Source organism: Lissotriton helveticus, chromosome 7 (genome assembly GCF_964261635.1).
Source record: "Lissotriton helveticus chromosome 7, aLisHel1.1, whole genome shotgun sequence".
In the NCBI taxonomy this organism is placed as follows: domain Eukaryota; kingdom Metazoa; phylum Chordata; class Amphibia; order Caudata; family Salamandridae; genus Lissotriton; species Lissotriton helveticus.
In genome coordinates, this window is record NC_136068.1 from 227,945,560 (window position 1) to 227,962,680 (window position 17,121).

General features: G+C 44.4%; 1 protein-coding gene across 6 annotated transcripts in view; it reads left to right on the forward strand.

The window, feature by feature from the left end:
- The window catches only part of AURKA (aurora kinase A), a 223,395-nt gene extending 214,742 nt beyond the window's left edge, over window positions 1-8,653 (forward strand). For all 6 annotated transcript variants that reach the window (XM_078652011.1, XM_078652012.1, XM_078652013.1 and 3 more), the window contains 2 exons: window positions 4,321-4,495; window positions 7,907-8,653. In XM_078652011.1, the coding sequence (XP_078508137.1) occupies window positions 4,321-4,495; window positions 7,907-8,086 (355 nt within the window). In that variant the 3' untranslated portion in view covers window positions 8,087-8,653. The remainder of the gene's footprint in view (window positions 1-4,320; window positions 4,496-7,906) is intronic.
- Window positions 8,654-17,121: the final 8,468 nt, after the last annotated feature.

Consider the following 17,121-nt stretch of genomic DNA (forward strand, 5'->3'; position numbering starts at 1 on the left):
GATCCTCGACCTTATCGCCAAAGAGGGCACTACCCAACTGGGGGAGATCCAACCTTGTGACTGGTCAGACCACCACATTATCACCTTCTTCATCAATGAAAAAGTTAAACTTAACCCGGCTCAACCCACCAAATCCAAGATTTGGAAAAGGGCCATGAAGAATCTTAACCCTAACTCCTTGCCTCCCCACACCTGCAGTCTCCTCCTTCCCCCTTCGGGCGCCTCTGATGTTCAATCACTGACCGACCTCTACCTCGATTCTATGAATTCAATAATCAACGAAGCCGCCCCCCTGCAACTGAAGAGTCTCCACCAAGAACTCGAACCCCTGGTATGATGGTAGACTCAATGAAGACAGGCGTGCTATGAGAATGGCCGAGCGTAACTGGAGATCTGCCCCCTCAGCACTGCACCTTAAAACACTTAAGAACAAGAGAAATGCCTACTTTAGGAAAATCAAGTGCTCGAAATCTGACTTCTTTAGCCACCAGCTGGACCAAGCAAAAAACAGACCGAGAAAATTGTTCGAACTAGTCCACTCAAACCAAGATGCAACCCTTACAAGCAAACACCACAGAAAGCGATATCCCACACTGTGAAGACTTTTCTGCTTTCTTTAAGCTAAAGACCGATAACTTAAGAAGTGATCTACTCATTGATATATGCCGATACTCCAGCCACATCAGCATGACCACCACTCAACCTAAAAACAACGCATCATGGTCATCCTTTGACATCTACTCTGAAGAAACAATTCACAAACTGCTCGGCACCTTGAAGCCCTCTAATCACTGCATAGACCCCCTACCTGCCAATGCAGTAAAAGACTTCACCCCCCTGCTCCTCCCACTCTGGACTAAAATCATTAACCGCTCCCTTCAGCAAGGACTCATCCCAGACTCCCTCAAGGTTGGGCAAGTCACGCCTATACTCAAGAAACCGACAGCTGACCCGGCTGACCTACACAATTACCGCCCTATCACTAATATCCCCACCTTGGCCAAACTGCTGGAAAAATGCGTACAACTCCAACTGACAAAACACATTGATCAGTTTGACCTCCTCAACCCTCATCAATCAGGCTTCCGAGCGAAACACAGCACGGAAACAGCTATGACGCACATAATTGATGACGCACTCCAAATCCTTGATCTCAATGATTCCTGCCTCCTCATCCTTCTTGATCTCTCCTCAGCCTTTGATACTGTCAAACATGAGAACCTATTGGAGCTGTTATATACCAGAATGGGTCTATCCGGGACAGTTCTCAAATGGTTCACTTCCTTCCTACACAACCGGTCTCAGAAGTTCAAGATCAACAACGTACTGTCCTCAGCTGTACCTGCAACTTTAGGCGTCCCACAAGGATCTTCCCTATCCCCCACATTGTTCAACCTCAGCATGGAACCACTCACCACCGTGCTGCAAGCATCTAATGTACACTTCCATATGTATGCCGACGACACTCAACTGTACCTCAAACTACAATCCCCGGAAGACATCAAAATTCTGAATTCCACACTCAGTAACACCCAATCATGGCTGGCCGATAATCACCTCAAACTAAATGCCCTGAAAACTGAGTTCCTTCTGATCTCACCTCCTGAGAATCGCCATCACCCAAACCTGGCTCAATCACCTAACTGCCCTCAATGTCCAACCCACTATTGTGGAATCCGCGAAATCCTTAGGCATCACATTTGACGCCAACCTCAATATGCAGCAGCACATTAGCAAAGCAACTAAGGGAGCTAATTTCCAAATCAACACTGAGGAAACTTAAACCCTTCCTCCCAGCTAAGGACTTCCAAACTGCTGTGCAAGCCCTAGTCATCCCTCGCATAACTACGGAATCGTGGCCCTCAGCGGACTCCCCCTTTCAACAACCGCTCCCCTAAGAGCCTCCTTGAACGCTGCTGCGAGACTCATCACGGGCTCTAGAAAACATTCGCATATATCCCCATACCTGAGATCCCTGAACTGGCTGCCTGTTGAAGCCAGAATACAGCTGAAAGTTGCCTGTATGACACACTCGGCCATACACCACAAGTCTCCCAACTACCTCACTCAAAAGTTGACTATATCTGGTGGCTCGAGATCCAATAGAAGCACAAAAAATCTCCTCCTGAAACCTCGAAGATTCCGGAAGGAAAAAACATACAAACGCTCCTTCTCAGGAATGGCACCCAGGATCTGGAATGCACTCCCTCCTGAAACAAGACTTATCTCCTCCACTGCATTTTTTAAGGAGGTCAAAGCCATCCTTATGGCCAAGTTCACATGAACTCTTATTATTGCTGGATCTATGACTCTGCACCGTTAGTGTATTATTCGCACCGATCGTTTATTGGTATTATATTGTTATTTGTTTACTTGTTTGCTATCCTATTTTGCTACTCACTCACGATCGCCTACTGTATTTTACCCAATAGTTGGTTTCACCCTCCTGTTGCCCCTACCCCTTGTTTCTGTAAAGCGCTCTGATATCTGCAAAGATCTTGTTCGTGCTATATAAAACTTTGAATAAATAAAACATAGAGCAATGAACCATATTGGACCGCATTATCTGGGGCATAGGCTCCGAAAATACACCAATAAAAGAGCACTAAGATCAAATTACCAAAATCTTCTGGTCCCTCCGCGATTTGCAAAGGCCAGGACCGGGGGCTGTTTCTTCACGGTCAAAACCACCACTCTGTGGAACACCATGCCGGAACATCTAAGAAAGATCAACTCAGAACACTAATCTAATAAGATAATCGATAACTGGGTTGACTACACAGCAAAAAAAAAAACCTTGATGTGGTGACAACTCTCTGAGCACTTCGAGCCAGACCTGCCGTCTCCTTTAAATAAATATAAAAGCAGCATAAGACGCCCTGCGAAGATCTTTGCACAGCAGATCTGCCGTTTTCCATAAAACAATTAATATCGGCACACGCTTTGCCATGTGCTTTACGCAGTAAGACATTACTGATCGCATTTAACCCACCAGTAAATAGCCGGAAAAGCGACTACACCCTTACTTGACCGTTTTGCATGCACTGAACACGAAAGGGACTGGATAAACGAAATATCTGTGACAGCCTTTTTCCAAATTTTGGAGGGTTTTCAAGATATGATTTTCATTGTCCTGAAGATGGTCTCAACAACTCAACAATGATGACCGAAACGTCGACATACGCTTTTTTCTTCTGGATTAGTAAATCAATTGTAAATAGGTAGAAAAGTGTCCAGAATTGTTAAATAGAAGTTCTCTCTGATTGATATACATGAAATGTACTTCTTATAACAGTGCTATCTATTTTGTACCCTTTATCTTGTGAAGTATTAAATACAAAAAATTTCATATACACCTGTTCTTAGCTCTCATTCTCATTATGATCACCTTTGTGGCTTTTGTATATTGACCAAATACTTGCTGGTGCAGTTTTTTGCACTATCGGCACCAAGTTGCTTATGCTGCTAATTGATGTTTGAAACTTTGTTTAAAATCTAACAGTAGTAAAATCACTTCATTGGTGCAGCTCTTTAATCCAATAAACATTTAATTAAACTGTGGCCCATCACAGGCACGTCTTCACAGCAAGTACTTAGTGAGTCCCGTTATCTAGTGAACGTAGCTGAACTAGTTGCATGGCTTTATTAGACAGATTAGATAATATCCCTTTTCTGAGGCTGTATGCTGCTGTTGGTGTAGTGTTTTTTTGTGTGTTTTAAATTGAACATTATTTTTAAATGGGCAGACCTTTTAAGCAGTCTCCTGGGTGTCCGTTGAGTGGAGTTGTCAAAATAGACCATTTCTTCTAACCATTGTTTTTTTTTTTTGCTCGGTCATTCATTTTGGAGTGTTGGAAAACCACTTTCATGTTTCAATCTTCCCTCCCAAATCTTTTTTTTTTTTTTTTCTTCCTCCTCCCCAGGCACTACATTTCTAGTTTATGGAACAGATTGTCAAAGCCAGTTGCTGCTCTTAATGTGATTCAGTTGTACAGGACCTGGGTTTCATGGCACTTTAGCCAAGTGTCTAGTTAAAGAACCAGGTGTTAAATGTGTCCTTTTTTTCGGTCTAACAATAAAAGAAGATTTACTCTTTCGATCAACAGAAGTAATTGCTGGCAAAGCCTTGCATTCTTAAGTGTATATACAGGAAGGCAGCGTTTTCAAACAATGAGGTGGTTGGCTGATTGGGAACAATGCTGAAAGATTAGATTTTTCAGTCTTAATCACTTCAAACTATTTACTCCATCCAAACCCTACAATCATGTATGCTGGTTTCTTCAATAAGTTCCCATAGATTGCCTATTTTTTTCCCTTTAGGCGAAGTACCCTTTGCGGTACTTTAGACTACCTGCCTCCTGAGATGATTGAAGGTAAAATGCATGACGATAAAGTGGATCTCTGGAGTCTTGGTGTGCTGTGCTATGAATTTCTTGTTGGAAAGCCACCTTTTGAAGCTGACTCACATCAGGAAACCTACCGGCGCATTTCCAAGGTAATTTTCCCTCTGGATTTTTGTTAGTGTTCTGTCAATACCATGCTATATTGAGCATAAACCCACAGCACCAGTTAAGAACTAGAGCTAAAAGTAACTTCTCGTTGAGACCTTGAATTGTCTGATTAAGAATGGACAGCAGAGATGGATGCTCGAGGGGAGCAGCAAGGCTGTCGTGTTTTGCATAATTTGTTCCAGACATCAAGGTTCTTACGGACACCGCTCTGCAAAATGACTATTAAAGAGTCAAACACCTGCAACACTTCAGGAACTTCATATCTGAGCCAAAATGACTAGTCCCAGATGGTAAAGTCCAAAATTGCAGTCCATGTGGTGTAAGTAGGCAAGAAACTAAAGTCATTAGTCCTCTCTTCAAATATATTCCCTTATAGGTTCTTCACCTTTAATGAATACTAACTCCAGCTAGGAAACGTGCCATGCTGACTTGCACCAAACCGAGACAAGGTGACATAAGTCTTGGCTAAAATTTTAAAACGTGTAACTCTGCTGCAGATTGGAAATTTGAAACTCTAAAATGGTAGCACAAACAAAACTCGCACTAAAAAAAATCTAAAGCAGGAGGAATAATTACCCCTGTGAACTCTAAATATCTTGCAGGACTTTCCTAGTTTAAGGACTAGCCAGACATATCCCCAGAGGAGGAAAGCCTGGATGGAGAAAATAAACAATGTGATTCTCTCTTGAGTGACTCGTACCCATCTAGACAAGGTCACTTGATGTCTTCTTGGGCATGGATACAAAAGAGCAGCAGATGCCAACGGCTTGAAGCTAGAAGAAGACTGCCTCCTCCAGGAGAGACTTGTGCTGAAACCAGTGCATGTTGGCCAAGTTTCTTGAGACCAGAAAAGGAGTTTCTCTATAATCTGACGTCTCCAGATAGAGGAAGGGGGATTGAAACTAAGTAGCTCTCATAAGCAAATTCAGAAAGCAATTCAAATGGTGGACAATGCAAACTGAAGTTGGGTACTTGAAAATCCAGAGAACAAAGGATGTAGGAGGCAAACTGATTCCATTAACAACAAATGTTTCTAGGCCTTTAACGCACGGGTGATAGTAAAGGTAGTACTAATACAGACTACATTTGTACAATGTTTACCTCAAACGGGGGCGGGGGTGACATTGATCTACAATAAAAGACAGTCAACACCTGGAACATTTTTCAGAGAACCCATAATGCAATCCTATGGGAAAAACATGATGTTAAGTTTGCAGGTAACTAAACCGTTTTGGTAAATGAGTTTTGGAGGTTAGAACCAAGGTTCAGGTTGGCACTCCAGCAGCACTAGGGCGCCAAGGTTAGTCAATGGGGCTAGGGGACACCTCGGTTGGTGGCTGCTCACGGGCAGGCCATGGTTTTGAGAGGCATGCTCCTGGGTTTAAGGTGAAGGCAAAGGGGGTCCAAAGTCAGCACAAAGAATACGCCACCAGTGGCTCGGTGCAGGGTGCTTGGACGGTGATGGGAGCCCAATGTTCTATGGAGGTGTTCTTCAGATTTTGGCTGTAGGCTCGGTCCAGGAAACTTTCCGGGTGGAACCAACAGCTGGGCAGGTAAGTAGATATTTTCCACATCGTCAGGGCTCTTCGGGGGTCTGGTCACCAGGCTGCAAGTTTGGAGACTGCACGGGGGGACTTTCGACATCTGGAAGGCACTTACCTGTTGCAGTGGAGGGAGGTTGGTGCGAAGAGGCTGCAGAAGTCGACACAAGACCTTGGAGGTGACACCCTCAATGGTTTGGAGATGGGGACCACTGGGGAAACACTCATGGATCGGTGGACCCTCTGGACACTGGTCATGGACTGCAAGTGCAGAGAAGTCCAGGAACAGGGTTTCTTGGTTTTGTAAGGTTTTGGTCTTTTGTGGACACAGCCAATGTCCTTGTAGTCCAGAGTCTTTGTTGAAGCAGGGGACCAGTCTTCAAGTCAGGAGGATGCTGATCTTTATTTGGGGCCGTTGTTTTCTTTACAGGGGGATGTGGAGCTGTAGGCAGGCCGATGGGGCTGCGGGCAAGTCAGTTGGACCTGGAGTCTTCCCTGTTGCGACTTTGAATTCCAGTCTTAAGTCATCAATAGTAAATTCAGGGTTCTGGGCTGCCTTCTAAATACTGTATTAAGGGGGCGGTTTAGAGGTCTCAAGATAGTAGCCAATGGGCTACTGTTCTTGGGGTGTCTACACCCTTACATGGTGTGCTCACTACACTTTGATTTGGCACAAATCCTGACCCTGATTGGAGCATGACTAACATCTACAAGTTGGCAGGCACTGAAGTGTGGGCTTCACCTTGCCTCCCCCATCTGAGGCAGAGGGTGGGCACACCTGGGCTGTCCTGATTTTTATTTTATATTTTTTTCTGCAGCAAACCTTTTTGGGAGGTGGTTCTGATGAAAGAGGCTCTGGGTTGCATTGAAGCTCCCCTGCCACAGATGGCTCTCCTAATCTGGGGTGGTGTGAACATCTCCTCGCAGGAAGGCCTTTTTCTAGGCCCAGGGAGCAAAAGCTCCCACCCCAGGGGTCCAATAACCAGTCTCATGGTGGCAGGCTGGTGTTTATCAGTCAGGAACCCACCAGCAGTGCAGTTGGTTTTCTTCAGGGTGGTACCCTCTAGAAGAGACCCCTGAGTGCATGGATTAATAAATAAAAATAACCTCTCTGAATAATAAATCTGCATCACAGGATTCAGAAAGGCCATTATGATGCTAGGAAACTTCTAATGACTGGTTTTTAATCCATATACTCATGATGGCTTAACTGGGCACTTATCTAAGAATGTCCTTGGGTATTATAGGGACCTATCTGCTCTTGACGATGGGTCCACACATGAGGTATAGGGCACCCTGCCTTAAGGATGACTGACTTGGGCCTCATGCAGTTCTGGGCCGGCATGGCACACAGGAATGTGTGCCATGTCGACTTTAGCTGCACCACAACGCGCACGCTGCAGTAGCAGTGGTGCAGGTTTGTGGTGAAGTCTCTGAAGCTGGCAGAATACATACTGCAGACCTCATAGGATTTTCCCTGGGTACCAGGCCCTTGGAACCATAGGTAACCCTTATTATGGAGCTTACAGGTAGGCCAGAGTGGCTCAATTTTGGAAACAATGGTACAGATTATGGAAAACGCAGGCCCTGGGAACCTGATTGGCAGGCACCCAGGTCACTCAGTCAAATTGTCTGGTAAGTGGCAAAAAGTTTGGGAGCAAACATACAGAAAGGGCACTTTCCTACAAAGCTGGTTTGAAAAACTGACTCGGTAGGGCCATTCTCACTTTGAGGAATGCTAGTTAAATGCAGTGGTGGCAATAGTACTAGACTGAAGTGCGCTGGTTACTTTTTCTATGAAGCAAAAGTTTAGAGATGCTAATGTTTTTTTTTTTTTTTTTTTTTTTTCTTCAGGTTGAATATCAGTTTCCTTCATCTGTTTCTGATGGCGCTCGTGACCTGATCTCAAAGCTGCTGAAACATAATCCATACCAAAGGCTGCCTTTAAAGGATGTGATGGAACACCCGTGGATTGTAGCAAACTCCTCTAAGCGTCCCACAAGTCAAAGGAATTCTATAACTCCTTCACAGTGACCCATCTTAAAACAGGGGGCCATAATCTTGCACACATTTGCACCTGCTGGAACAAGCTCATCACAATTATTGGCAGTGGAAAGCATTTCCTGCAGCATTCCAAAGTTGACTTTTAGCAGACTGAGCTGAAATTCAAGCACATAAGTAGTTGTCAATCAGTGTCCTTAAAAAAAAAAAAAAAAGATCTTATTTTCAGGGCTGTATTCTGACCTTTAATGTGACTTGCGTTATCTCATTGTACTTGGTAAAGTGCAATAATCTGTACTTCCGTCATGTTAGGCTGCTATGGTTGTCCTTGCACTTGTCACTTGTGAATGGGAAGGAAGAATGCCAATCTATGTAAATACACTGTATATAATTAACATTGTAAAGTCCTGTTTGGTGTAATTGGGCAAAGAATATGAAGCGATTGAGTTGTCTGACTGTGAGGAGGCTATATAATTCTTAACTGTTTCCTAGATGCCTGTTTCACTGTGTATGTTTAATGTTTTGCTTTCAGAGATGGTTAATATTGTCCTTGTTAATATTGTCTTCAGAAATACAACAAATAAAATTAATAGATTTTTATACTTGTATGGTCTTAATGTACTTTAGCAGATTAGGATACTTCCTATAGTGGCATCTAGCAAGACCATTTAAGCATTTTTCCATAACTTGGGATTTCATAGAACATGCTGTTCCGTCACTTGCTGTGGGGTTTGTTGCCTTGTAACACTTAGTCTATGTAGCCTAGCCACCTTATTTTGTCCGCGGAAACGCCTGTTTGACTCTTTGCTATTGAGGTGCAAAGTTGTCAGCTCCTTTGAGCTCTACTCTTTTTGAAGTCATTTTTGACAAGATTACTTATGCAGCTACTATTTGTTTTGTGAAACATGTGACCAAATATTTTCCCCGATTGTGTAGACAGACTGACAATTGTAAAATTGTTGGGTAAGTCTCACAACCAGCTTCCATTGTCTACTTTAACCCTTCCACAAAATGCTTTGAGTTTGCCAGCTTCAGGCACCGATCTAAAATTTGTGCTGTACTGACACCATGCATTTGTCTTCACTGCAGAATTCAATAACATTGATTATTTCATATATTGACATGCTTGAATCCTTCCCTGTCGTAGGAGTGGGAATCTCTGGCCTATTAAATAGCAGTACAAAAATATACCACATATAGTATAGAGTGCTAAAGGCCTTAGGCCTGAAACACAGTATGTATAGTAACCCATCCACCTCATTTGAAAGAACCCAAACTTCGGCCAATGCTTAAGCCTCCCTACAGGCCACCATAGATCAGATTATCAGATTTCTCTTGCACATCGTGTTTAATTGAATCCACTCTTGGAGCTCTGCTCTAACCTTTCAGTGAGCCAGGAATTGTTTCCAATTTGGTCTGCCCTGGTTTGACGCAGCTCTACTGGACTGGGTTGGTTTTTGGGAAAGATTGTTTCAATTCCAGGAAGATCTTTGTCAGGCATGGGAACAGTTACTTGTCAAACCAAAGAAGATTGCGGTTTAAAACCTGTATCTTGTGGCTGTAAGATTTAGTCAGTGGGTTGAAAGATTTCTAAGATGCAGTTTTTTCCCCTGCCTCCTTTCTTCAAGAAGGCAGCGTGCAATAAGACTTGTTCAGGTTCCCGACCATGATTTATTTGGTGTAGTGCATGCAGCTGCCTCTTCTCCTGGCTAACTGGAGTCTAAGCGTTCTAGAAACTCGCCTGTGGCAAAGAAGAAATCTTCAAAGGTAAACTGGTCGACCTTGATCTTAGAGTCCCTGTCGATGACCATACTGTTGGTCGAGCATTCCGTCGAAGACACTGTCTACATTCAGCATGCTGTAGACTGCGAAGACCATTCTGTCAACTGCTGATCAGACCCATGACTAACTATACAGTGCCCATAACGTTGGCTGCATCAACGTTGGGGATCTGTTAAATCAGCGAATAACATTGTAGGATATGCTTTTTCACTTTAAGACTGGTGGATGTGCCTACAGAGCAATCATTGCAGTTCTGTCAACAATAGGCTAGTGATCTTGTCTCACTGACATTGCACATCCAGTTGTTAGGCTATAAGCTATCATCCAATAAAGTCCTTTTCAAAATCTGGGACAGGAGTCCTACAGTTAGTGTGTAAACAGGAGTACAAGTCTGGAAGTTCTCAAATGGATTTAAGGCCAAAGCCAGGTAGGTATTTTCAGAGGGCAGGATGTAGTTTAACTGCCAATGGCTTATCAACGTTGTAAAAATTATGGATATTTTTACTAAACTATTGCTGCAGCAACCATCTGATACTTCTAGCATGGGGTTACCTGCTGCTCCTATCCTTCCGCTACCTCAGCTTCACCTTTACCAGTTTTAGCTGCTAAGCAGCAATATCCGCAACAACCTTCGATGCCAAAGGGGTTGCTACATGGAGATAACATGGATTATGTGTACTCTTAATGGTTTTACGTATTCAGATGTAGGAGAGGAAGCGGAGCTACCACCAGACACTGATATATGACGGATGTTGTTGCCCCAAGTGGAAACCATGGACCAAATTCACAAGATGCTACAGATATTTCGACGTTTCATTTGTTAATTGGAAGAGCTGTCCAGAAATTCAACTTGCCAATAAACCATGAGTCCATGTTTTCAGAAGACTTTAAAGAACAACCTCAAGTATGTTAATCCATACCTATTGATTGTCTGGTCTGAAATTAATGATGACACTTACTACTGTTCCAGCTGTGATGCCTCGTATGCAAAAGAAATACTAAGTCCGGATTTAGCTCTGGCTTACCTCACTGTTCCTACTAGACCGGGTTCAGTAATTGCTTCAGCAGCTCAGCAAAGGACCGAGACCAACAATTCCATTGTCCGGTTCACTAGACAAGGATAGGAAATTTATTGACCATTTGGGTAGGAATTCTTTTCTGACAGAAACCTCAGTTAAGATGCCATTGTGATTCTAGGTCTGTTGGACCTAGGGAACCCCAAGTCACATAAGGTAGCTTGGCACTAAGTGGGAAGGCCTAACTCAAAGGTACATGTGTTAAGTTTGCGTCACACCCTTTAGTAACAAGACATCCACCACTCAAAAATAAGGACACTAAATATGAGCTGTTTTATAAAAATACTTTGTTAGCTTTTCTCTCTCCTCTGTAGTTCAACAATTTAATACACTACATTTTTACCCGCTCTTTTCACACATATCCTGTAACATCAGTAGAACTCAGCTTAGTAGCTTAATAGTCTTTTTACAGTGAATTGATCTAGGATGCACTTTCTTAACGTTCAGATTTAGTACCTCTTACAACAATAGATTGCCCACACAAGAAAAGAGGTATTATGGTTCCATAAAAGAACAATTTCATTCATTAAAGCTCAACCCACTCCAGTCTACTACTATGGGAATTTCTAGGCCATAGGACCCTGGAATGTTATCGTATTAACCACTGTGTGACACCTTTCTCACCATAGGTGAGTAACTCCAGGTTTTCAGTTGTCAGATGCAATGTTATAAACCGCTCCGTTAAAGAACTTGTTCCTAGGTTAGCACAGGGTGAAGTCACGGATTCTTCTTCCCCTCCGCCTCTGTTAAGAGAATCCCACCTTATACCTCAACCCCCAGCTTTATTAGTTCTCTTCTCCAGCACTGTGGTATCTCCCTGCTACCCTTACTCCTCTGTACTTCTAATCCAGAAGACTTTCCAACCCAGTCTTCCTCCACTCTGTCAGGGTTAGTCAGAAGGGTAGTCAAGGTATCAGGGGGCGTGAGTGAACTCTTTTCTGGCCTCTCGGCTGATTCATCAGTCACTCAACAATCTCCCCCCTTCCTCCACCTTACTTGGGGTTGATCTGGGCAAGGCGCGGGAACAGACCTCCAGCTCCCTTCTCCCGGCGGCTCCTCCCACGGACAACAGGTCCAGCGCACTCACGCCAGCACCGAGGGAAGGCCGGTCTGGGGCTGCCGGTGATTCAGTCACCCGTGCTGTCTTCGCCGCCTCACTCGACGTTCGTGCCACTGCACAGGCGCGGGAGAGCAGCTTCTCTACCAAGCGCCGCCTCACTCGTCGTTCGCGACACTGCACAGGCGCGGGAGAGCAGCGTCTCTACCAAGCGCTGCCTCACTCGGGCTATCAAACGCCCAGTGCTTCTGGGCCTGCGTGGAGCCCGGTGCTTCCCCGGCTCACACCTCCGATGGCCGCATCACCTGAGTCTGCGCGAGGAACAGCGCTTCTATGCTCAAGCGCCTAGCCCGGCACCGCCTCCACAAACACTCGCCTCCGCTCCAGAGGCTCCTTGGGCAGCGCAGGGCGTCACAGCTCGCTCCAGTCTCTTCCTCTGGGCAACCGGTAAGGTGGTCTAGCGAGGGGGGGGGGGGTTTCTCAGACAGCAGCTAGGACAACATGGGGTCAGAGGGACGCAAGGGGCCAACAGCAGTTGCCAAGCCGATTCCCTCAGATGACAAAATCTAACAAGAGGGTTTGGTCAGGGGCTAGGGGGGGGGGGACGTCTTCACGAAGATGCTGTCTATCTCTCTGACAAACTAACTACTTCTTGCGCGTCCACCTCCCCTCACCACTGCCTCTCCTCAAGCTCACTGGACTGCACAAAATGGCTCCCTTGCCCTTTTATAGACTGACCTCCCAGGGTCCAGTAGCGTCCAGAAGGTTCTAGAAGGTCTCTGTTATCCTATGGGGCTTTCTCAAAGGTTGGCAGTTAGGGCAGTTGAAAACCACCATGTTGTGTAACCCTCACTTCTAGTCAGGGAAGGCACCTAGGCTTCAGGTAAAAACTGTGGGGGCAAAAGAGCATCTAACCCCTGCCAACATCACAAAAAAATCCAGTGGACCTAAAAAGATTGAAAAGGTTTTCAGGGGCAAAAAGGGGACACAATAAATAAAAATTAGGAGGGACTACCCAAAGGCAGACAGGTCTAACAAGGTCATTATGATTGCTATTGTGGCATGTCATCCTCTGGGATAAGATCCAGTAATGCCGCTAAGAGGGAAACAGCAAGAGCTATCCTAAAGGAAGGAGCACAAACCTCTTAAATTACCAATGTGTCGATGGATGCTTCAAATGTGGGTTTTTGCCAGTTGGCAGGAGGAACTGTACTACAACTGCAACCCACCCTATCTGAGGCACTGGAAACCAGGTAGGTTGCTGTGAAATTATCACCAGGATGATTACGCTGTAATGTAGCGTGCCTCTCTAGACCACCACCAGGAGGAACACAAGTAACCCTTAAAGAGTTACCCTAGTTGGGTTTCAGAAGGCCAACCTAATCAGGGTCTTGTGATATATTACTAAGGTTATGCCACTGCTTGGATCACATTCGCTCCAATCGTTACAATCATTGTGTATTACATTTCCCCTCTTTGGTTCTGAAGAATAGCCAGAGATGGTTTTCTGACAACCATCAAGAAACATGTCGACCACATAAGAAGCCTCAATCGGTGGCGCACATGTTTTTAACCAGACTGGTGAAGTTGCAGAATAAAAGTCGAGCTTTGCCTGATCCTTTTTAGTCTCCTACAATCACTATCCCAACATTGGTTACACATCTACACCTAGGGCCCTACACTGGCACTTCACATTCAGCTTTGGAAAAGTTCTGCAAGGCCTTACGGCCGATGATACTACAAGGACTGTTGCAGTATCGCATATTTGAGGAGTCTACTTTTCGTGGCTCACCTTGATCATAAAATCTTAGAGCAGGATTCAACCAGTATGGAGGTCAAAACCCTTTTCGTCAAAGACCATCTGGGCTCGATTTAAGGCAGTATCCCAACAGGTGAAGTTAGTGTTGAACCTAGGAATAGAAATTGTGGTATTTGAAAGGAAGAGGACTAGATAGGATTTATTAACCAGCACACTCCTATTCTATTGAATGCACATATTGGCACAGTGTTGGATATAATGACGTGTCGTTGAACCAGGGATGACTAAAGCATTTGAACACGGATGCAAATTTCGGTATGCTGATTAATGGGGAGAGCAAATATTGGTATTGTCTTTAGCTCGTTTTGGTAGGCTTACCCACTAGTTTTATTAAATGGACTTAAACTTGTTTGAAAGCATCCGGATGTGGGTGTGACTGTCCTATAAAGGGTAGCCTTAACGATCAAGACATCAACTTGTTCATTGTGGTTGTGAATGATCAGCAAATTGTGGATGACCAGTAAGTTGTTAGACCAGGTTCTGGGAGGTGTGTAGTAGGTTTAGAGGGAAGCGAGGTTTTGGTGAAGTGCCATGAATCCCTTGAAACAATTTCCAGCAGTTTATAGAAATCCTTGATGTTTAGCACAGAGCTGCCCAACTTGGAGGATGAATGGGAGTTGTGGGTGTGTATCTGGTCCAATTGAACCTGGTTCCTAAAAGTAAAAACTGAAGTGAAAGAATGAGGTGGGCATGCCAGTAGGCTCTTGTAATCTAATGTAAGTATTTGAATTGGTGGTTTTAGCATTATGAAATTCAAGAGGTGGTGTAGTTTATTACCTAGTAGTAAACTGCTGTTGTGCTAATACTAATGTCTTCCGTATGCATCAAAAGGTTGAGTACACCTAGCTGATGTGAAGCATGCTCTTGGGAAGGCAGTGGGGGCAAGAAACCGACTGGACCCTGTATACCACCTACTGGGTGAGCATCTCTCCTATGCCGCTAAAGTTCACGTACCAGATTATGCAGCATTCACAAGAGGCATGCTAGGGCCTGTGCTTCCCCACCCCATACTCCCAACATCACACACCAGTGGTATAATGCTTCCTGGAGGGAAAGAAAGTGCCACCTCAAAAGAGCGGGACCATGCCTACGCGGTACCTGAATGTAGTACTTGTGCTACTAATGCATCACTCTTTGAGCCAATGCACTACTCCAATTCCTCGCTCTAAAGACTGCATTCCTCATTGCTATCGCGTCACGAAGGAATGGCAGTGAAATGCAAGTGCTCACCACCCAGGAAACATATCTATGGATACATAGACAAAATTAGTAATGAGGGCACAACATTTGTGCATATGTCAAAGTTCCACATTAAGCATGCTATCCGGTTACCAGTATTGTTCAGGAGCTTAAAACGCAGGCAGAGCGTTGAACATGCTAGATTTCTGAAGGGCAACTATGTACTACTTGGAAAGAACAAAACTCAGGAAAGAACAGTGTTTTGCACACGCAAGGAGGTCCCTGGTCACCAAATGAACTGTCATGAGAAACTGCAGGCACTTTGAACAAGATAGATGCCGCACAAAACATTACTGAGTGGGTATCCTGATCAACCGGGAAGCACCAGTGGGACAGAGCTGAAACATTTGTTAACACACTGCCTAAAGGACCCAGCCTAACCGCAGGAGGAAATCTAGCTGTCCAATGTACAGCATGTGAAGACAGAAAACATTCACACTGCAAAACAAAATGGTTACTTGCCTGTAGGAGTGGTTTTGCAGCTTGAAGCATGTTCTGCATTCACATGCGACCCGCCCTTCTCCAGTTGAGCTGTAGTTACAAACAGACTAGCATAAATGAGGGAAAAATAATCTAAAGATTGACTGCTGAGATTTCTTTGGCATACGTTTAGTGTTGTACAAAAGTTTAAACTCATATGCTGTGGCCCACCAAAGTCTACAAGGAGACTATTCCAGACCCAACCACTAGTTGGTGGAATAATGCACAGCAAGTGAATAAAACCAATTCTTCAAGCTGCAAAACTACTACCAGTAAATAATTTTGTTATTGTAAAATTGTCTGAAAGTAGGCTGCAAGTTGTGAACCTATTTTTGAGATTGTAGAGGCAATGGACTTTGGGGGAGGGGAGAAGCTAGAGACACCAGTGTATATTGGAGGGGGTCAATTTTTTTTCAAACATTTGGATGAGGTCCAGTGGTTGTGTTTTTGTGTGTGCAGGTATTGAGTGTTCAGTAGTCCGGAGAATGTTTTCTGCTGATGGGATTGTAAGATTGATGTTGAAATCACAAAGTAGAATGGGGGGCAGGTTGAAGTATTTGGATTGGTCCATAACAATTTAAAGGTTCTTTTAAGAATGAGCCAATGTTGTCTGGTGAGATAGGATGTTTGCTTTGAAGGGGACCATGATAGGTGGCATGCATTTTGAGGGATGTAGCTGGCGGGTGCCATTCCAACTCTTATCTTAACATGGTATTGGTGAATATAGATTTGATTGTGTGCAACGAACCTGAAATGATGAAATCATAGTGTTTATCATGTCTCTGGGATGGCAATGAACTATAAATTGTAGAAGGCTGTCCATCTTCTAATCTTCCTCTACCTTAGCCATTCACCCCACCAATAATTTTCATGTACTCACATGCTCCACCACCTGACATTTAACCCACTCTAATTCTTCTAAAAAATTAAATGGGTAATGCATGTAAGGATTTCATCTGAAAACACAAGACTAAAATACCTTAAAAAAAATAAAACATGTAGTGCACACCTCCGGGACGAAGATAAAGTGCTTAGTCTGGGCTGTATAAAGGCAAGTGCTATAAGTCTGTATTGTTTGCAGTGCATTCAGTTCTTTTTGATCAGATTCCCCTACATGGAGATATCTGATAGACATCTAATTGCAGATTTCTTACCTTTGAACTGCCATGAGTCAGGCTGGATCTGGAAGATTTTTTTTTAGCAGTACCCCTGCAGACCGTTTGGTGGCTTTGGTTATCTGTGTTATATCTTGTTTGTCGCCATGACGCCTGTCATCAATATAACAACCTCTGACACCACCAACCCCCCCTTCCTCCTCACCGATCTGTTGACGAGACCTACCCCCTGTCACTTTTTGACAGTTTTTTCTGCTTTTTGTTGACTCCTTTTGGTGTTTGGATTAGAGCTGTGTGACTCCTGTCACCGTGCCATATCCGTTAAAGTCTTCCACCTCGTGTGTCTCTGGTGCCTGGAGCGTGACCACGACAGTCTTGCTGCGATTGCTGGGCCATGGTGCCGAAGGCTTTGAGGGGGTGGTCCCTGAAGCTGCTCATGGGCCACACACCTCGTGGCCAGCTACGGTCGAGAGGGAGGTCCGAGCATCGCTCCAGGGGCT